We start from the raw sequence: 22,184 nt of genomic DNA, 5'->3' as shown, positions 1-22,184 counted from the left end.
CTGCTGTCCTCCAGACTGGCAAGGTGCTCCCTGGCCAGGATCATAGGGTCTTAGAGCAAACATTCCCCTACACTCCTTTGTGCCAGGCACTATCCCCTCACTTCATCCTTACACCAACCTTATGAAGTTTTAGTACTTTATCATCATATCTATTTTCGGTTGGAATAAACAGATGAGGTCTTAGTCAATGTTAACTACTGGCCCACAGAAATGGTTTGCGTGCCTTATATAGGTAGGTGTGTTTGGAGAATAAGATGCCCTTTGCCAAGAGTTCTTTTGTGGTGAAATGTGGTGAAATAATGACAGCTCATTACCACTGGTCCTTACACCCACCCTTCAGAAAGTATTCTTTTCATTTTATTCATGGGAAACTGAACTCATAGGGGTTAAGTATTTTATCCAACTCTGCCTATTCAGAAAGGTCAGAGTTATGATTCAAATCCAAGCTGGTCTGGCCAAACAGAGCTTTGGCTCATTCCTTTGAGCCCCGTTACCTCCTTAAGTAACCGTGATCTAAAAAAACCAAGTTTAATGCGTTTTAAAAGCCCCCAAATTCCTGCTCTGTGTGAAGTGGGGGATTACATCAGCTTGGTGGGTCGAGTATCCTTAGGGAGGGCCTCAGAAAGCAGAGAAGCAAACCAACACCCAGATCTGAGAGCAGCAGAAGCGGGTGTAGACCCTTTTCCTTCCCCACCGGCCCAGGGCTCTGCCTGCGCCTCCTGATCCAAACTGCAGAACTGACTTTTCACGGCAGCGACACTGCGTGTGGCAGTGCCCAGGCAGAGGGAGGCATGTCCTTACCAGCCTGTCATATTAAAATCCCTGTAGAGCATCTTTTTTCCAAGTTCCTTCCTCTGTACTCTCCTTGGAAACTCCAAATGTGTGAACTCATTTCCCAGCAAGTGAGGCTGCATGAATGCCTAATAGCAAAAAGAGAAGAAGAAGAAGAAAAAAAAACCACACATATTTAGAAGAAAAATTAAGACTCAAGGATGTATTGCAAATTGACATAGGCCACATTTATGAAATTAGAAAATGGTTCTCAAAATTTCAGGGAAATAAATAGATTTAAGAACCTGAATACAATATCAACAAATAAAAATCATAAATGTAATTTATAAAAAAGACATGACTTTTTCATGTGAGATGATAAATTTATTGTAATCAGAGAAATGTATCTCTAAAGCAAGGAAAAGGTTCACTTTTTAATTCAAATTCAAGATGGTTTCACTTGGTTGAACAGCAGGAAAGCTCACCCTGACTCTCTCCTCCTTGGCTTTCTCTGCTTGCCTCCTGCGTGTATTCCTAGTTATCACGGCCTTGGCTCTGAAAGCTGCATGTGGGTCTCCATGTCAACACAATGGCCTGAGAGAGAGGGCTGGGGCTGCATGCACCAGACAGGAACTTTCTGTTGGACTCCCTCCATTTTGCTCTGCAGTAATTTGATCATGTAATTGGAAGACTGTTCCAGAGCAGATGGCTTCTTCCCCTCCCCCAAATCTCTGTTCACACTACACAAGTCTTGAGCAAACAGCCACTTAGGGAATTGCTGTGAAACAACAAACAGTCTCATTGTCACACTCCAAATTCAAATCCAGTTATCCAAGAGATGAAATGCTCAAGTATGAACTTCCCTGCTTGGAGTCTACACATCGTAAGCAGACCTGCCCTGGATCTGCCCTGTACCAAGCCATATACCTGCTTGTTAGTGGTGTACTGGAATGGCTCTCTCTTCTCTGGCAGAGGAAAGAGTGAGCAGAGCAGATCACGGCCTGGCACTGCAGGAGAGCCAGGGCTCCCTGCCACAGGACAGATGGCCATGTCCTTGGTCTGCTGGAAATAGACGTCTCCCGCAGCCTCTTTCCCAAGACCCAACACCAACCTATCTTCCACTGATTCTCATGGTGGTTCAGAGGTCTCTGTTGGATGCTAGCCATTAGAAGCCAAGTGTATTAGGAGTCAGAGGAAGCCAAGCTGAACGGTCCTCAGGCTGGTCAGATTGGACCAGTCAACAGAACTCTGAGCCAGGAGTGCTGAGCAGGCATGGGGACAGGAGGGGCAGGACTGAGGGTGAGAAGAGGGGCTGTCCTGTCTGTTGTATCCCTGACAGGTTCCAGGTCAGGGTGGGGAATTCTGGAGTTTCTCTGAGGGGCTTTGAAACCTCTGCTGGGAATGAGACTTGTGCTGCCTATGAGTATCAAGGACATTAAAACACTGGGTTTTACAGAAAGGTTCCTTGGAAAGGAAGAAGGGAACTAAAACTCATAGCACAGGTCAGTGGGGTGGGCTTTGGATTCGAATCCAAGTTCTGCATTTATAAGCTCAGTGATTTTCCTGGGGGACTTAACTGCTTGGGCCTCAGGTTCTTTACTTGCACATTGAGACTAATTGCAGATTTATCTCATACTATTTGAATAATGAAATGACATCTAAAGTGCACTGATCATGATGGTCTCTGTTTATAAAAAGAAGATAATTTATCCATCTAATGGGTGTCAAGTCTTAAGTAGTGTTTTGTGAGCTCTCATTTCACACCCCTAACAATCTCAGGGCAGGACCTAATCTGTGGGGCCCACTGTAAAAGGAAAATATGGAGCCACTATTCAAAATTAAAAATTTCAAGATGGTGACAGTGGAGCATTAAGCCAAGTGCAGACTCTGGGCAACTGCAGAAATCACATCCTGATGGCAGCTGTACCTACAGAGTAGATACAATTTTATTCCTCTTTATTTTGGTCCACCCATGAAAACTAAGGACCAAAGGCATTAGTAGTCAGTGAATAGCACCATCTGTCATATACCCTCTGTCATCTCTCAAAATTTTGGGACTATATCAGCATGGTGTTTTTGTCTATCCCTTTGCCTTTTAAGCTGGAGTAACACTGACCTAGGGGTTACTACATGTCAGGCACCTGATACACCTTATGTTATTACCTTGGCAATTGTATGAAGCAGACGTCATAGACTCAATTTACAAATGAGGAAACTATGGTCCAGAGAGGTTAAGACACCTAGCCTAAGGTTATCAGCCAGGAATGGGTGATTCTAGGGTTTGAGCTTAATATCAAACCCATAACCTCCATCATAACCCGTATGTTGGTCCTTTAACCTGCACACACATTAACAAAAAACAGTAAACAGGCAACAACAGGCCTGTTGCCATGCCAAATCTGAACCACAAATAGGCACATGTGAGGATCTAGTTAATAAAAAAATTACAGATCTGCACACAGCTTGGCCACAAGAATGTTTTTCAAATAGCGAGAAGAAATCATTCAATAACACGAGTGATTAAAGTAGTACAAATCCATACAAAAGGATTCTGTGCGATCACATACCAAGGTGCTAGAGAGAATATGTAATTACACAGAAAGAGCAAACATACATTTATAAAAAGCAGGCTGTGAAACAGTATGTGTCTGTGAGAGTGCATGTATAGAAACTTATGTATGTTGTGTCATAGATATACAGATCTATCAAACTCTGAGAGATCATGGAGGACAGAGGAGCCTGGAAAGCTACAACCCCTACAACCATACAGTTGCAAAGAGTGGACATGACTTAGTAACTGAACGACAACAAAAATCTTTAATATACGTGTATACATAAGTGAGTATGCACATGTATAAATACAGGTACACAATACACAAACACACACACACACACATATATATATATGTGCCGGTTAAAGGACCAACATATGGACCAACATTAGGATGGAGGTTATGGGTTTGATATTAAGCTCAAACCCTAGAATCACCCATAACAAACAGGTATGACGCAAAAGCCATGCCTAAGTACATTCTGTACCCTCGTGCCTTTACTGTTGGAATGTTTGCCTGGGCACTTGTATCAAGAGAAGTCTGCAGGGTAGCTACTACCGACAAGGGCCATCACGCCTCTCCCTCTGGGGATGGGCAGGCTCAAAGGGACCTTGAACCCTCGGTCACCTGTGACATCCATTGTCCCTTCACATGCAGAGACTTTCAGGGTCTCAACAAACCACCTGCTTCTCCTGTTATAACAAGAGGCTATTGTAGTTCATCAATTCTAAGTTGCCCTTTATTAGATGCACCATTAGTTACCTCTAAGGGAGGGGGGAAAGCTGCCAATTACACTAGGCATAATGCTTTCTAATCACTTCAATTTTTTAATTTATTATTTTTAAAGAGCGCCTTTCAATGTAGGCAAAACTATTATCTGTTACTGTTTTTCAGGCTTCCCTGGTGGCTTAGATGGTAAAGAATCCTCCTACAATGCAGGAGATGTGGGTTCAATCTCTGGGTCGTGAAGATCCGCTGGAGAAGGAAATGGCAACCCACTTCAATATTCCCACCTGAGAAATCCCGTGGACAGAGGAGCCTGGTGGGCTACAGTCCATGGGGGTAGCAAAGGGTCCGACATGACGAGCAACTAACACTAACACACATTTTGCATATTTAGGAAGGAATATGTAAATGAAGAGTATCTGTTAAGGTTGTTCCAAAACATTTTCACATTTGGGATCTGATGGCACTCATCACTTTCCAGCTCTGAATTACCCCGTGTTCATGATTTTCCCACAAAAGCCGGCTATGTTTCAGGGGCTCATTGGGTTTGACAACTTGTAGAAGCACTACAAGCCTCAGAGGCAGGGGTGCGGAGTTCTGAAGCCAGCTTTGTCATCCTCCAGAGTCTGCTTTCTTCGGACGCCCACTTGGGGGATGCGGCTGAGCAAGGCTGGTCACTCCTCCCTAAGTCCCCCTGCTGGACTGGTACCTCCCAAGGGACAGCAGCGCTTCCCTGTAGTCTGTGGGGTTTTCCTCCAAGTTGCTGAGTGAGCTCCTATTCTGAACTTCAGTCTTGCTCTACTGATGTCTGCTTATGCCCGGAAGATGACATCTATGTCATGCTGGACACCAGGCTGGCAGCAACAATCAACTGTAAGCTTCAGGTATGTCCGAAGGTAAGAGAGAAAAGGTACCTTATCTCTGAGGAATTACTGTGGTATTCGACCCCCACTGATATGATGCCACACCCTTGGGTTTCTCTCTCTGTGATCGTTTTTCTTTCTCTGGCTACCGCCACAGCACATTTCACATGTTATGTGACATATTTTCCGTTACAGTCATGCCTGCCATAGAATGCAAGTGTATTCCATGTGTACTGAGGACATATCCCACCCCCTGACGTATTTTTGAAAGTGAAAGTGTTAGTTGCTCAGTTGTGTCCAACTTTTTGTGACCCCATGGACTGTAGCCCACCAGGTTCCTCTGTTCATGGATTCTTCAGACAAGAATACTGGAGTGGGTAGCCATTCTCTTCTCCAGGGGATCTTCCCAACCCAGGGATTAAACCCAGGTCTCCTTTATTGCAGGCAGATTCTTTACCATCTGAGCCACCAGGGAAGTCCTTTTCACTATGCTTTAAAATGACCCCTCCTATCTTAACCATAGGCTTCCTTCTTAGCAACACTTTTGATATTCACCCCAGTTTTATTTGTCAGACCTGATGGAGTTACTGCTGTTGAAGAAAGAAACAACTCAAGAATTAAGTACAAGTAGAACAAATAGGTGGCTGATGAATGAAACATGAGACGCTACAACATATTGCATACATACAATATATGGGACATTATACCTGTTGTTTTCTGAGAAAAACGCTCATTAGTGTACCTTTTCGTGCAATACTCATGAAAGTTTGCACAGTCTATCAGGTTGTCATATCAAAATACTACAGACTGAGGGATTTAAAGCAGCAAAAAATTATTTCTTACAGACTGGAGTCTGGGAAGTCTAAGATCAAGATGCCAGCAGATTTGCTGCCTGGTGAGGACTCTCTTCCTGGCTTGCACACTGCCGCCTTCTTGCTGCACCTCACAAGCTTTCCTCTATGTGCTCATGGGGAGAGAGAAATCGAGCATGCTGGCATCTCTTCTTATCAGGAAACTAACCCTATCAAATCAGGCCCATTCTTATGACCTCATTTAACCTTAATTACTTCTGTAAAGGTCCTGTCTGCAAATTCAGTACATTGGGGATGAGGGTTTCCATAGGAATGTGGGGGGAAGAATATACACCTTCAGTCCATAAAATGGTCTTGTATGTACATTTATATATGTACATACACTAGAGTCATCAAAATATTACACAGTATTATCTGATGGTTTCCTTTCTAACTTACCTATGTTCATGAATATGTCTACTAGTAGATATGGATTACTTTCATTTTGAAAATACTCTCAAATTTATTATTTTTTGAGAAGCCAGGTTTTAAACTAGGTCTGAGAAAACTGTTGAGAGGAGTTTTATGGTCCTTTCATATTCCAAAAATTTGAGTCACTGGAAGGGGAGACCCCACATAGACACCTGGCGCCAATGCAGGTGATGGTGAAGCCCTCTGCAGCCCGACAGCCCAGCACAGAGACATTTTGTTCTCAGAAGCTGAGTGGCCCAGCAACTTGGGAACTCAGAAACTTCTTTAGGACCTGCCCAGCATCCAAGCAACACTGACTGGTTAGTGTGACTTCACTAGTGCTGGCCTGCCCTGCTGGAAGCATTGCTCAAGTCAGCATTCTGGAATCTTGAGCCTCAAAAGTGACTTAACTCATAATACATGTAAGCACTACACAGACACAGTTTAGAGTCTGCAAAACATGGGAACTGGAATGTGTTAGGTTCCTTTCAGCAATAAAATCCAATGATTTTCTGACTCCAAACTTGTAGGATTCACGGACAATTCTGGCATGTTTTTTTACTCCACTGCTCATACCCAGGCCACTCATAAACATATGCATGATGACTGCCCCTTCCCCAGGCACAGCTAAGGATGATGGCATATTAGAAACGTGGACTGCAATGGGATCGACATCCAAGATGGGTGCAAGCACACATTAAGGTCCCAGGTCCACCTGCGAAATGAAAATTCTTGACACTCTCCTACACATTCCTTATTTATCTGCTATGCTGAATATATTTTAGCTTTTTCTCTTTGATGGCGCTATTTGGATATATGTATGTTAGAAATGTCTGCATGGTGACGCAAGTAATACCAGCTACACTTGAATATGTTCATTAGTTTTAAAACCTCAGCTACACTCTAGTGCCCAGCATAGCACTGACCACAGTAAAGACTCTTAAGTATTTGCTGGAGGAATGAACACAGAACATTCTGACCTGCTTTACAGTCACCTTTCAGTGACTATTAAAACTTTATAAAGTAAGACAACACAGCTTTCAATCATTAGAAAAAGATAAAACTAAGATCCATGGCATTTACAATCTTGGACGCACATTACATATTTTGGATTTAGTTAACTTTTTTTTTTTAACAATTTCATGATAGTCCACAGTCCTAAGAATATCTAAATATATTGCCTCTTCTCTACCTAATAAGCATACCTACTAGAAACCCAGAAACATATCTTACGCTAAAATCCAATTTCAATTGTACTAGCCTGCCCCATGTTAAAAAAAACAAAAACAAAAACCAACAAACTAGACTTCTTTTTGTACCTCTATTTATCCTAAATTTTGAGGCTCTCCTTCAAGGAAGCATAACTGAATGCTTCTAACTAAAGGGAGGGGATAGAGGTACATCTGGAGTTCGGCTGCGTACCACAAATGGCACCTGGGGGAAAAGGCTTGGTAACCGCTGCCGTGGCAAAACCACAGGCAGGTGGCCGAGAGTCTTGTAAGGACTCTAGAGAGTGCAGGTTTTCCAAAAAAAAAAAAAAAGAGGGTAGAACATATCCTTGCCACTTAATGAAAATACATTTCCAGACATGGTTGTGTCTGGCCAGGAACAAGAAGTTCCTCTAGGGAAAGGATGCTGGAGTAATCGCTGTGCCAGGAAATGGCAGGATACAGAGATGGGGCAGGAGGGTCGAGCATCTTCTGGCTGCTCTCCTCTCTGGTCCTGGGCAGAAACCAGCATCAAGGGAAGAGGAGGCAGGTGAGCACAGCACAGTGAAGAAACACAACCGTCCCATCTCAGTGACAGTCTCTGAGTCACAGAGGGATTGAGCCATAACAGGAGAGGACAACCTGAAGAAGAGAGGCCTTCTGGAATGTTCCAGAAAGTCTCACTAGAGCAGAGTGCATCGCTGAACCCAGGTCTGTCTTGCTCCAGAGTACATGGACCTGAGCTCCACCATCCTGGGATGGGCTAGAGCTTTGAGCATCCTGGCATGGCAGGGAGAAAACAGGGAGTGGAAGCAGGAATCCAGATCCCAGGGAGGGATATGTACATACTGGGTCCTGGAGGAGGCTGAGCACCAGGCCCCCTGCAGACATTGAGATAGTAGTTCCCAAGGTTACTAAAAATTGCCTGCTGAGGAACACAAAATGTTTCCTTCTTTTAATGAATTTTCATTCTCCCACGTTGTGATCAGCTTGCCAGTGAGTAGAGAGAGTCAATAAGGGGGACTGTGCCAGGTTTTGGGGGTATCCAGCCAATGGAATTCATGCAATTAACACATAAGCTCCTGTAGGTATGGGTACCAGGGGTTAGGGATTCAAAGAATTAAAAAAAAGAGACCCCTCTGCTTAGAGCTCATGCACTAGCGGGGGAGAATGAGGAAGGATTATAGGTGGGAATGGAACTATCTTCAAGAGTAAGGAACGAAGAGTGGGGTCACTGGGTGGGGTGAGAGAAAATCTGAAAAGGATTTTTGTTCATTATTTAAAATTTTTTTAAGAGCCTCTGGTGATAGAGAAGGACCTGCCGTGCTACTTCTAGCTCCAGAAGGTGCTGCCCCTAGCCAAGCCTGCTGCCTGTGCTCCAAGGAGCCTTCTCCCGGTGCCTATGACGGTCTGTCTGAAAACCAGCCCCTGGTGGGGCAGACCCGAGAACCTGGCGTGCACCCCTGCCGGAGGAAGGTCCCTTGGCCTGGCCACAGCTTGACAACCCCACCCCTGGCTGCCTTGTGGGAATAAAATGTACAACACACAAAAAAAAAAAAAAAATTTTTTTTTTTAATTGACGTATAGTCACTTTATAGTGTCTCAGCAAAGTGATTCAGTTATGTGTGTATGTATTTTTTCAGATTCCTTTCCATTATAGGTTATTACAAGATACTGAATATAGTTCCTGTGCTATATAGCAGGACCTCGCTGTTTATTTCACACATAGTAGTGTATATATTGGAGAAGGCAATGGCACCCCACTCCAGTACTCTTGCCTGGAAAATCCCATGGATGGAGGAGCCTGGTAGGCTACAGTCCGTGGGGTCGCTAAGAGTCGGACACGACTGAGCAACTTCACTTTCACTTTTCCCTTTCATGCACTGGAGAAGGAAATGGCAACCCACTCCAGTATTCTTGCCTGGAGAATCCCAGGGACGGCGGAGCCTGGTGGGCTGCCGTCTATGGGGTCGCACCGAGTCGGACACGACTGAAGCGACTTAGCAGCAGCAGCAGCAGTGTATATATGGGGACTTCCCAGGTGGTGCTAGTGGTAAGGAACCTGCCTGCCAGTGCAGGAGACATAAGAGACTCAGGTTCAATCCCTGGGTCAGGAAGATCCCCTGGAGGAGGGCATGGACACCCACTCCAGTATTCTTGCCTGGAAAACGTGGACTGGGAAGCCTAGCAGGCTACAATCCATAGGGGCGCAGAGTCAGACATGACTAAAGCTACTTAGCACGCACACAAGTTAATATACAAGTTATATACAAGTTAATCTCAAATTTTTGATTTATCCCTCTTCCCCACCTCCTCTTCCCCTTTGGTAACCATACGTTTGTTTTCTATCTGTGAATCTATTTCTGTTTTGTAAATAAGTTTGTATCATGTTTTAGATTCCACATATGAGTGACATCATATGATATTTGTCTTTCTGTCTGGTTTATTTCACCTAGTAGGATAATCTTTAGGTCCATCCATGTTGCTGCAAATAGCATTACTTCATTCTTTTTAATGACTAATATTCCATTGTGTGTATACATATATATATATACATATATATACACACACACATACACCACATCTTTATCCATTCATGTCAGTGGACATTTAGGTGCCTCCACATCTTGCTACTAAAATAATGGTGCTATGAACACTAGGGTGCATGTATCTTTTTGAATTAGAGCTTTTGTCTTTTCCAGATATTTTCCCAGGAGTGGGGTTGCTGGATAATATGATAACTCTATTTTTAGATTTTTAAGGAGCCTCCACACTGTTCTCCATAATGGCTGCATGAATTTACACTCCCACCAACAGTGTGGAAGGGTCCCCCTTTCTTCACACCCTCTCCAGCATTTATTATTTGTAGATGTTTTAATGAGAGCCATTCTCACTGGAATAAGGTGATGCCTCATTGTAGTTTTGATTTGCATTTCTCTGATGATGAGTGAAGTTGAGCATTTTTTCATGTGCCTGTTGGCCATCTGCAGGCCTTCTTTGAAAAAATATCTATTTAGGTCTTCTGCCCTTTTCTTGATTGGGTTGTTTGTTTTGTTGATATTGAGCTGTGTAAGCTGTTTGCATATTTTAGAAATTAAGTCCTTGTCGGTCATATCATTTGCCAGTATTTTCTTTCATCCTGTAGGTTGTCTTTTCGTTTTGTTTATGGTTTCCTTTGCTGTGAAAAAGCTTTTAAGTTTAATTAGGTCTCATTTGTTTACTTTTGCTTTTGTTTCCATTACTCTAGCAGATAGATTTGAAAAAATACCGCTGCAATTTATGTCAGTGTTCTGCCTGTGCTTTCCTCTGGCAGAAAAGTATCTTAAGTATCTTAAGAGCTAGTCAGGTAAGGGCTTTGGGGCAAGTGCAACAGGAGCAGACACAAGAAGGTGAGAAGCAGCAGGGGCTCCTGGAGCAGCTCTTAGGAGAGAACAGTGTGGGACAGACAGGAGGCAGGAGTGTGGCTTCCTGGGAAACCTGTCCTGCTGCTTGGCCGTGAGCTCTTGCAGGAGGTCCCCTCCTGCAAAGGGAGATATACACTTGTTGTCCAACTCTTTGTGACCCCATGGACTGCAGCACGCCAGGCTTCCCTGTCGTTCACCATCTCCCAGAGCTTGCTCAAACTCATATCCATCGAGTCAGTGATGCCATCCAACCATCTCATCCTCTGTCGCCCCCTTTTCCCCTTGCCCTCAATCTTTCCCAGCATCAGAGTAAATGAATCCAAAGTACTTTTAAAAAAACCCAACTTTTCAAAGAAATATACAAATGGCACGGTGCTCTGATCATGTGTGTACAGGTGGGTGAATTGTCACAAATTGCACACACCATGCGGCTGGCATCCAGACTAAGCAACTGAACATTTACCAGCACGCTGGTGTCAGGACCCCATTCAATTCCTACTGCTTCTCCCAAGGGAAGCACTAGCCCCATACTTTCCAGCTGTGTTTGCCTGTTTCTATCTGTCCTATGGATTCCTATAGGTTGGAATTGAGTCTGCAAAGATTTATCCATGTTGCTGCATATAGTTACAGCTTGTTCATTCCATCCTATGGCTGTGCACAGTTTATTTATCCATTCTACTCTCTGTGGGCATTTGGAAAGTTTCCAACTTGGGCTCTTACAAACAGTGCTGCTAGGCACAGTCTCATCTTTTGATGTAAACAGTGGTACACACTTTGTTAGGTACACACCTAGGGGTGGAATTGCTGGGTCAAATCCTTTTTCAAAGGAGCTGTTCCAACTTCCACTCCCATCAGCAGAATATGGAACGTATAAACACTCATGTGTGAAATGAGAAGGCGCATTCCAGGATAGGAATGTAAACTCCTCTAACTAGAAAAACGGCATATGAATTAACTTCTTAAATGTTCTAGACCCCTCAGTATGTGAAAGCAAGTTATCGAAATGAGGATTTTCAGTGTTCAACACAAATCTTCTTAAAAAATTGAATAATAGCTCCTTTTTATAGCTCTTAAGGGAAAAACTCCTGTCAGATTATACGAGAGTCTTAGAAGCCTTTAAATTTCAGGATGATTTATCCCGATAGGAAGTCTAAGGTCACAAATGAAATGAAATGAATAATGTCAGCCAAGGGACTTCCCTGGTGGTCCAGTGGTTAGGAATCTGCCTTGCAGTGTGGGGGACACAGGTTCGATCCCTGGTTGGGGAACTAAGAACCCACATGCCGTGAGGCAACTAAGACTTGACACAGCCAAATACACAGATTTTTAAAAATTAAAAAATGATGCTGGCCAAGCCCAGGTGATCACTAACAGTCACACGAATTGTCAAAGGAGATTACTATTCCAGAGCCGAGGCTGCCTACACCTGATGTACAATGCAGGAGGAGAATATTCTACCTCGGGTTAAAAAAAAAAAATGAAGGAAAAATGTGAAATGACTGAGACCTAAATATGTATGGATTGGAGTCTTTCATAAAGAATTCTGTCTTAATTTATCCTTAAAATCTCAAAGTAGCAAAAACCAAGCTTGTATATATAAGCTATTACAGAGCTGGATAGTAAATAAAATTCTGTCTGGTTTATGTGGATGTCAAAGAAGGTTCATATTCAGATCTCAACATGGGACTACACTCATCAGCCAGAGAGAAGTAGCATTCCCCCAAATCAACTTTAAAATTGTAAAATTGAGATCTTATGATAAAGGAGCCACATGCAAAATGGAATACAAATAGAGATATTAAACAAAATTGCCTAGATTTGTCAACTCCACAACAGTTTAAAGTATAGAATAAGGGGTGAATGTACTCATTTACATAAAACATATAAGGTTTCCTTATTCCCAAGTAAAATTCTGTGGAAAGGCATTCATTTGTAGAGTGAACAACTCATGTCAGCAAAAAGGAAAGGAAAGCAAAGTGAAGTCGCTCAGTCGTGTCCAACTCTTTGTGACCCCGTGGACTGTAGCCTACCAGGCTCCTCCGTCCACGGGATTTTCCAGGCAAGAGTACTGGAGTGGGTTGCTATTTCCTTCTCCAGGGGATCTTCCCAACCCAGGGATCAAACGAGTCTCCCGCACTGCAGGCAGACGCTTTACCGTCTGAGCTACCAGGGAAGCCACATCTCCAATCTCTTTGCAAAAGCAAATGGAATTGAGAAATTATAAAAGGCCACAGTAGTCCCAGTGGCAGGGGGCCATGAAAAAGTTCTTTCTATAGTTATATTAAAAAAAACCAAGAAATTTTATTTTGTCTCTGATCTAGGTCCTCTGTTTGTAAGCACTACAAATATTAGCTCATTAATCCTCACCCCTATCCCGTGAGGGTCCTGCAATTGTCCTATTTCACAGATAAAGCAACTGAAGCACAGAACATATTTTATAGACAGTTAAGGTTTTGCCCTAATACACCTCACTGAATCCTATCACATTTCTCAAAGCATATTTAACTTTAATGTACCTGAAGGATGTATGACATTATCTTGCTTCCTTACACTAAGATCAATTCTTAAGGACCTCATGGGCAGATGGCTCTGGCTTTCATTGTCCAAGTTTTTTTTATCCATATGTTTTTATTGTGGTAAAAGTCACAACATATAAAACACACTATTTTAACCATATTTACCTATACAGTTCAGTGGCACTAAGTACATTCGCATTATGGTGCAAGTCTCACCATCGCCCATCTCCCCAAATTTTCACCTTCCCAAACTGAAACTCTGTCCCCATTAAACATTAATCCCCCCTCCTCTCCCCACCCTGGCATCTACCAACGTACATTCTGACACTGTGAACTTGACTATCCTAGGTACCTCATATAAGTGGAATCAAACAGTATTTGTCTGCACCTAATATATATTGGAATCATGTGCCCAAGTTTTTATCCAGAATATTTCAGGGGACAAGGACTATAGAGGCTAAAGATTATGTATATGTAGCAAGATGGATTTGTTTTTTTTAAAGAAGAAAATGTAGGAACTCATTCTCATGATGATTTTGTTCCAGTGTGTGGGATTCATTTTCTTAGATCTGCATAGTAGATTCAGAATGCCGCCATGCCGAATGTCTGACCTCTCCTAACCTGGAAAAAAATCAGACGTCCATTTATATTAACTAAAAAAATGTGGCTCTAGAAGTGGTGAGCTTCAATTATCAGGGCTAATGTCTTCAGAGTCTTCCCTGAAGCCAGGCTGTGCTCCAAGGGCAGCCGAATATAAATTCTGCCTCTGCAGCCCTGGGTGGTGTCAGTTTCATGCTGTAAAATTCCGGCGTCTTCATGATGCCTATGTGATCAATGGAACCTATAGTAAATACGAAAAATGTCAACCACTTTAGCCTGCCATTGCTTTTTTTTTAATTCAAGATTTTTAACATATGTAGTTTTTCAAAAGGGGGGTTAGATGGGGCGAGAGAAGGAGTTGGTGTGCATCTGTCCCTGACTCAGACATCAGGCAAAGCAAAGCGAAGGTAAGTTCTCTCCCTGTGACTGCAGCCAGGCTCCCAGCTTTATACCCTGCTCTCATGGTTAACGGGGCTTCCCAGATGGCTCAGTGATAAAGAATCTGCCTACCAATGCAGGAGATGCGGATTCGATCCCTGGATCAGGAAGATCCTCTGGAGAAGCGAATGGAAACCCACTCCAGTATTCTTGCCTGGGAAATTCCACAGACAGAGGAGCCTGGCGGGCTACAGTCCATAGGGTCACAAAGAGTTGGACACGACTGAGCACACACGAACTCAAGGTTAAGGGCCATGCTGAGGTAGCGGGACAGCCATTTTTACTCACTAGTGCACTTGACCTTTCCAATTACAGCCTCTTGTCTTAAAAACAGGTACAAGCTTAAGCAATATACTTCTTGCCAGAGAACCAAGAAGCACAATGCTGTCCCCTTGAAACCTTTCCAAGTTCGGTACTAGGGAAAATGGCAGACAAACTGAATCAGACTCGGTATAGACAGCTGGGGACAGGTCCAAGGACATCATCAGAAATCACCTCAGATAATGTTGCACTTGTGTGCATCCAATGTGCATCTGAAACCCACTTTCATCTCCTCTGCACATTGCCCTTGATGATAAACAGCTGCCGACTTGGATAATCTACAAGGACAGACGTACATTATTGGGACGTCTGATGATACCAGCACATCTTAATGTAATCACATCAGACTTTATAAATACGTCTCGGCAGAATGGAGGGGAAGCCATTACTCTCACACCTCAGGGCTGTAGAGGTCCCCCGTAGAGGGAGATCTGTTTCTGGCTGTCATCTGAAGCAAGAGTGGGGTGATTTCCTGGAGACTACAGCATCAGAGCAGTAGACTCTGCTGAGAAATGCCCATAAACCAGACTGCTTTCCCTCCTATGTGGGTCTTGACTCCACCAGAACATTCTGTCCAGCTTAGTGGACCCCGTAAAATATTTTATTTCAATCACCCTGGAAACATTAAAAAAATAAAAACAGCCTAGGGAGAAAAGAGCAAGGCTTATTTGTGACTATGATCATCAGCTCTCCCCGGCGGCTGGGGGGCAGAAGTGCACGGCCCCTGACCCCCTCCCTCGCACACCTGCCACATTCCATGTGAACACGTCAAACCCGCAAGCCTGCTTGATTAATCACCCAGCCCAAGAATCTACGGAATAAAGTTCACGTTACCCGGAGAGCTATATGAAGGGCCCTCTGAGGTCAGAATGCAAGACCAAACAAAATTAATGTGCCTGCCACATCCATCATCTTGTAATCTGTTTCCAGTTCCATAATCCCTGAACGTCTGGACTGTGCATACCAAGAACATTTCTGTTCGACGTGGATCAAAACGGTTCATGCACAAAGGGCTCTGAACCCTCCCCACCTCCAAGAAAATCATTAACCAGTTCTGCAAGTCAAACAGCCCTGGGACTGCAGTCATCTGCTCAAACCAAGTCTTAAGGGACCTAGAAGTTTTCAAGATTCTCTCATAAATGTTTCTTTAGACATAATGACAATAAAATTTGATTTGACCTAAGAATAAGGAATACATTGTTAACTTTTCGGCAACATACTAACTCATTTAGATCATGTAAAGGATACAACTGCTCTCATTGCATAAAATTGTTTTACAATTAGTTCAAGCAAACTGATGTTCCCCAAAATAAACTGGCAGGATTAGATTGTAACCTGAAATTATAATGTACATATTGTATTTTATATTATCATGAGATGACTTTTTAAAATAATTTTCTATATTTATTTTATTTTTAGCTATGCTAGGTCTTTGTTGCTGCGTGGGCATTTCTCTAGTTACGGACAGCCGGGACCACTCTCCAGTTACAGTGCTACTCTAGTTTCAGGCTTCTCATTGTGGTGGCTTCTCTCACTGCAGAGCATGGGCTGTAGGGTGTGGGGGCTTCTGTAATTGTGGAGAGTGGGCTCAGTAGTTGAGGCTCCTGGGCTCTAGAGCACAGGCTCAATAGTTGTGGTGCACCGGCTTAGTGGCTCCACAGCATGTGGGATCTTCCCGGATCCGGGGTCAAACCCATGCCTCCTGCATTGGCAGGCGGGTTCTTCACCACTCAGCCACCAGGGAAGGCCCTTGAGATGACTTTTTATTGTGATCTCAGGACATGTGATGGATATTTCAAGGGAAGTATTCCTACACATTTCACTCAGGAGAAAGAGTGACTCAGAGACATTGTGTGTGAAACCCAAGGTCACACAGCACTTGCCCTGGCTGGGCTGAGAGAAGTCCACATCACACTTGTGTCTCCCTCTCACAACTGATATTATTTTCAAGATTTTATGCTACAAACCTCCCAATTCTCTAAAATATGTTAAAGATTTGACTACAAGTTTATTTTATGCTACTAGCCCCCTAGTTCTCTCAAATACTTCACCACAAAGATTTGCATCACAGATCATGTGAATATTATTCATGGATTTGTTCATTTCAAAGCAAACATTCCTAGATTCCTGACAGAATAGGAAGTTGGGCAACCAGGATATTTTACGTTTTGGTCCTTTACACTCCCACTGTCTGAGAAGACAAGTTTTAGGTATAATTTCCATGTAGAAAAGACTGTATGGTTTAGCAGCAAGGATGAAAAAGAATGGAGACAGTGTTCTCATCCTTAGAAATTCAGATATTAGACTCAGTTTTGTGGGCTAAGAGTGTCCACTGATTATGCAAGTGACATCCAAATACACATTAATTTGGGGAACATTAGGAGTGATTCTTAAATAAAAATAAAGGGACAGTATCACTGTGGTTTACAGGCCAGTAGAATCTGAAGTGGCAAGACTCTGATTCATCCAACAGTAAGCAAATGAGAACTATGGGCCATGAAAAAGTCTGCCTTTATTATTTCATTTCATCCTTACACCTGCCTTCTGGTGTTCTCTGTGCCCATTACTGACGATGAAATTGGGGATCAGTGAAGGACATTCTAGAAATCATAGACACAGTCATGTGGCAAGGCTGAGCTCTGAAGTCACACACATCTTATTCCAACTGTCCCGAGGTAGACCACGGACACCGGAATCCAAATCTGAACAAGGTCAGCACTCCCCTCCCTCCAGAAAAGTTAATGTGTTAAGCTCTTGGTACCATTTTTGCCAGGCAAAAAAATGTGAAAGTATTTCAAAATACAAAAGTGAATCTGCTATTACTCATCGCCTTCAGCAGGAAAACAGGAAATGGTTTTTACTAAGAAGCACGGAGGTGGTGAGGACAGGGTGGGCCTGAGGCTTGGTGGGGCAGGGGGGCACAAAGGCATACTGCCTGCTGTGAGGGGTTTTGGGGCAGGGTGGGGTGGTGCTTGGTGCTTGGATAATGATCCAGACATCAATATGAACGCTTCAGTCAACAAACCCTGATCAATATCAGCTCTGTGCTAGGTAACAACAAGGTAAGACGCCTAAGGTAAGGGGCCTGCCTCCCAAAGACTCAGTCTGGAAGAGGGCAGACAGAATATGGAATAAGCAATAAAATACCACATGGTGACAGCTACACTACGGGCTTCCACGCAGCACGAGGCAAGCACTGGGGACTGGCCCCCCTGAGAGAGGGAGGTGACACATCCTGGAGGAAGTGACATTTCTTCTGGGGTCTCAAAAAATAAGCAGGAGTTTTCCTGGCAGAGAAGAGGGGAAGGGCTATCCAGGTAGAGCATACTTCCAAAGGCACAGAGGTCGGAGAGATCATGGTGTGTCTTGGAAATGGAAGATGGTTCTGCATGGCCACAGCCCACAATATACCCTGTCAGTGGTGGGGGCAATGGAGAGATGATGCTGGAGAGGTGGGCGGGAAGCCCGATTTTGAGTCTGCCGTTTGTACACTGTGAGGAGCCAAAGGGTTTTAGGGAAAGAAGTGTGAAGATCATGTCGGAGGCTTTGTGGAAGATGGGCTGGAGAGAGCCAGGGAAGTGGCAGGGAGGCCGGCTGTTGTGAACTCTACTTGGAAGGACCCTCGCAGCCACACAGCCACCCAGCTGGTAAGTGAGGATGGGGCCAGGGTGAGATCCTGCTGCTGCTCCTTCCCCCTGCCCAGACAGACAGACAAAGCTCTAACATCTGGGCTGCCCAGAACGATTCAAGTTTATTAGCTTGTAAACAGCAACAGATGGGTTCAAAACTAATAGTAAAAGAATGAAGAAATGCTTTTGCTTTGGCTTGAGACTCCTACTGTCTTGTGGACCAGGTTAACCACCCAAATCAACACAGCTCAGCTATTGAGTAAAACCAATGCAACACAGTCATGGGAACTGAGGGAAGCTTGGGCTTCTTGGGTTTCTATACAGCTTCTTGGGCTTCCCTGGTGGCTCAGATGGTAAAGAATCTGCCTGCAATGCAGGAGACCCAGGTTCAATCCTTGAATCAGGAGGATCCCCTGGAGACGGGACTGGCAACCCACTCCAGTATTCTTGCCTGGAGAATTCCATGAACAGAGGTGCTTGGAAGGCTACTGTCCATGGGGTTGCAAAGAGTCAGACACGACTGAGCGACTCTCACTTTCACACAGCTTCTTGCTAAATCAACCAAAGTCATCAAGTCCTGATTATTCCCACATGCCAGAATTCAGAGACACCAACAAGTTTCTTTCAGAGTAGGCCGCATCAATTCTTTTCTAAGAGCAGAAGGTCACTACCTTAGCCTTTTATCTAAAAAGAAAGCCAATTGGCAAGAAAATATATCATCCACAGACTATATTTGCAGCTGGTCCCCAAGATGCCCACTTCAAAGCAGTCTTGGATCATGACCATCATCATGAGACTGAGATCATAAGCCTAATGCCCTATGGCTGGGATATGAGGGCCGGACATTTACTCCGTTTTCCAGAAAACTCAAATCTTCAATGAAGTAAAAATTCTCAAGATCTGAAAAACCAAACGGCCCTCCTAGAGCCCGCTTATAATTTTACTCCAAAGAGTGGGATCTATGTGGAGAATCTATTTTCAGATTAGACACAGATTTTCGGACACCTGCATTTCTCCTGAAGGGCCCCTGAGACTTTGTATCGGAGCATGAAGTCATGGGGTGTCATCGGGTTTCTGGGGCTGCCTCCTTCTCACATGAGATTAACACTCATCTGTACCCTTTGAGTTAAAGTGGGTGGCAGGCCTGGGGACAAGGTATCCACAAGGTATCCACATTCTTTAACACCATGCTTCATATTGTAAGCACCAAATCATTAACAGAAACAGAGCACGCTGTGTCTTTGGTTGGTCACAGATGGGAGAAAACCAGCCACCATAATAAATTCACGGAGGTGGAGTGTGTCGTCACACATGAAGCCAGGATGTGTGATCCAGGAGGTGTGTGTGTCAGGGGGAGTTAATGCCATATGTCACTTTACTGCTGTGGGTCTGTTCCCATGTCAATAGCAATGTGTTCCTCCAAAACAGCTCCGACGCTATTCCCAATGCCATGGCGCTCTGCCAGACCCACGTGGCACTTACCAGGTACTGCAGTCGCTGGCGCTCGGTCTCAGGGGTGAACTCGGAAGACATGGGGATGATTTCTCCGTTTCTGATGATTATGGCCCTGAAAGGGTGAAAAGGCATGTCAACAGCCAATCTCATAAGCACTGCAGTTTTGTGATGAATCCACAGCTTGGTTCAGAATACACATGAAACTCTCAGGGGACTTTTGTTTCTCCAACCTGCACAGCAAAGCTCAGTGTAACCAACTCTGGAGCCCTCACCATACTGTAGGTATCTCTAAGAGCATGACATTCTCTTTTTCTGCTAGTTTAATGCCCAGCACCAAGCATACCATTTGGCACATGACAGATGCTCAGTGAATCAATGAATAGATCAACGAATGAGGCACAGAGGCTCACTCTAGGCTAGTGCCCTCCAACAGAACTTCCTGTGATCCTTAAAATGTGTGCCTTAATCTGTGCAGTCCAAGATGGCAGCAACCAGCCCCAGAGGGGTACTGAGCATTTGAATCATGGTCAGTACAAGCTGAGGGGCTTCCCAGGTGGCGCTAGTGGTAAAGAACCCATCTGCCAATGCAGGAAACAAAAGAAATGTGGGTTTGGCCCCTGGGTCAGGAAGATCGCCTGGAGGAGGGCATGGCAACCCACTCCAGTATTCTTGCCTGGAGAATCCCCATGGACAGAGGAGCCTGGAGGGCTATAGTCCATAGGATTGCAAAGAGTTGGACATGACTGAAGTGACTCAGCATACACGCATGCAGTGCAAGCTGAGAAACTGAATATTTTATTTTATTGAACTGTAATTAATTTAGCTTTAAGTTAAGCAGTCACAAGTGGGCCAGCGCTTGAAGTAGTTGACAGGGCAGTTCCAAGTGTTCATTACTCAAAGTGTCTGTGGGCCAGCAGCACAGGCCTCACTTAGGAGGTAGTTAGAAATGCAGACTCTCAGGTTCCCTGCAGACTTCCTGTACTGGAATCTGCATTGTCATACGATTCCCAGGAGATTCGGAGGCACATTAAAATTTGAGAGCAGCTGACCTAGACTCCTGAGTTTCTAGGGTAACATCTTGGGTCCAGGGAAAACCACTGTCATCTCAAAGTTCAGGAAATTCACAAACTCCCAAAAATGTGCCCAAGAGCTACTGCTGACTCCAGGACTTTTGAGAGAACAGAGCTCCCCAAAGCAGACATCTAAAGGATCAATCGATAGCAACTTTCTCTAAGCCTCTTCCCATGGAGCCTCCTGGGCTCAGACCTTGTTCTGCAGTAGTCCCTGAAGCACTTACTTCCCAAATATCGATCAGCTGTGGTGGAAGGCTGCCATTTCTACAACAAACGCAAGTGGCTGGGGGAACTGCATTCTGTTTGAACCCCAAAGCTCCCCAGTATCAGGGAGCCAGAGACCTGCGGGCCCAACACACTTCTCTGTGAAAACCCACAGGCATGGGGAATACTATCAATGAGCTCAGCTCTAGGTGGATGCCTCATTGACACGGGGAGGCTGCATTTTTTGTGCCAACAAGCCCCTGGCACCCCTCACTCCCACTGCAGAGGCAGGTGGTCCCTGACTTGGAAACAATCCCTATTAATGGCTGCAGCTGCCCTCCCCCTCCCCCTACCCCTCACCACCTGTGCCCAGTTGCTGCTGTCATAGAAACTGGTGGAGCGGGGCAAGCAAAGGAGGAGGCGACAACAAAAATCTTGGGGGTATTAGAGAATTTATGGATCCAGGAGGAAAATGGTGGAAGCTGGAAGGAAATGGAGAAGTTTGGGGAGACTGACCCTGGGGAGAGGATGCCTCGTGCTGAAATACACACCTCACTTCTTTTATTATGCCGCCAAAAAATAGGACAAATTAAAGATTCCTTGTTATAAACCTAAAGTCACTTGTAAAATGCAACCACCTCACCCTACCCCAAGAAAGGTGATACCAACCATTCACAAATCAGTGTGAGTTAATTGAAATTGTCTTTGTCCTACTTATCAGCTGAGAATAACTGTAATGAGAGAGGAGGAGTTTTGATAGAGGATGGAGAAACTGGAGAACTTGAAATAAGGGGTCAGGAATGTCAAGGTGAGGGCCTAATCTTTTTTTTTTTTTTAATTTTTTTCTTATTGTGGTAAAAGTCATATAATATAAAACATACTATTTTAACTATTTAACTGTACAGTTCAGTGGCACTAAGTACATTCACATTATTGTGCAACTCTCAACCTCATCCATCTCCTGAATTTTTCACCTTTCTAAATTGAAACTCTGCCCCATTAAACACTAACTCCCCATTGCCCCTCCCCACCCACCTCCACCCCCCATTCCCGTGGCATCTACCAATGTACTTTCTGACTTTGAATTTCACCTCACATAAGTGAAATCAAACAGTATTTGTCTGTACCTAATGTATATTGGAATGCATTTTTAAGGTTAATA

General features: G+C 44.1%; 1 protein-coding gene across 1 annotated transcript in view; it reads right to left on the bottom strand.

Moving 5' to 3' along the window:
- Positions 1-22,184, bottom strand: part of PPM1H (protein phosphatase, Mg2+/Mn2+ dependent 1H) — a 301,134-nt gene that overhangs the window by 82,145 nt on the left and 196,805 nt on the right. The window contains exons 5-6 of the mRNA XM_081588932.1: positions 19,773-19,857; positions 802-920 (exon numbers count right to left, since the gene is read on the bottom strand). Coding sequence (XP_081445058.1) covers positions 802-920; positions 19,773-19,857 — 204 coding nt within the window. The remainder of the gene's footprint in view (positions 1-801; positions 921-19,772; positions 19,858-22,184) is intronic.

The sequence above is a fragment of the Giraffa tippelskirchi genome, chromosome 4, assembly GCF_054371585.1.
Source record: "Giraffa tippelskirchi isolate mGirTip1 chromosome 4, T2T-mGirTip1v1.2.pri, whole genome shotgun sequence".
In the NCBI taxonomy this organism is placed as follows: domain Eukaryota; kingdom Metazoa; phylum Chordata; class Mammalia; order Artiodactyla; family Giraffidae; genus Giraffa; species Giraffa tippelskirchi.
Note: the sequence above shows the minus strand (reverse complement) of the source record. Positions and strands in the feature narration are given on the sequence as shown.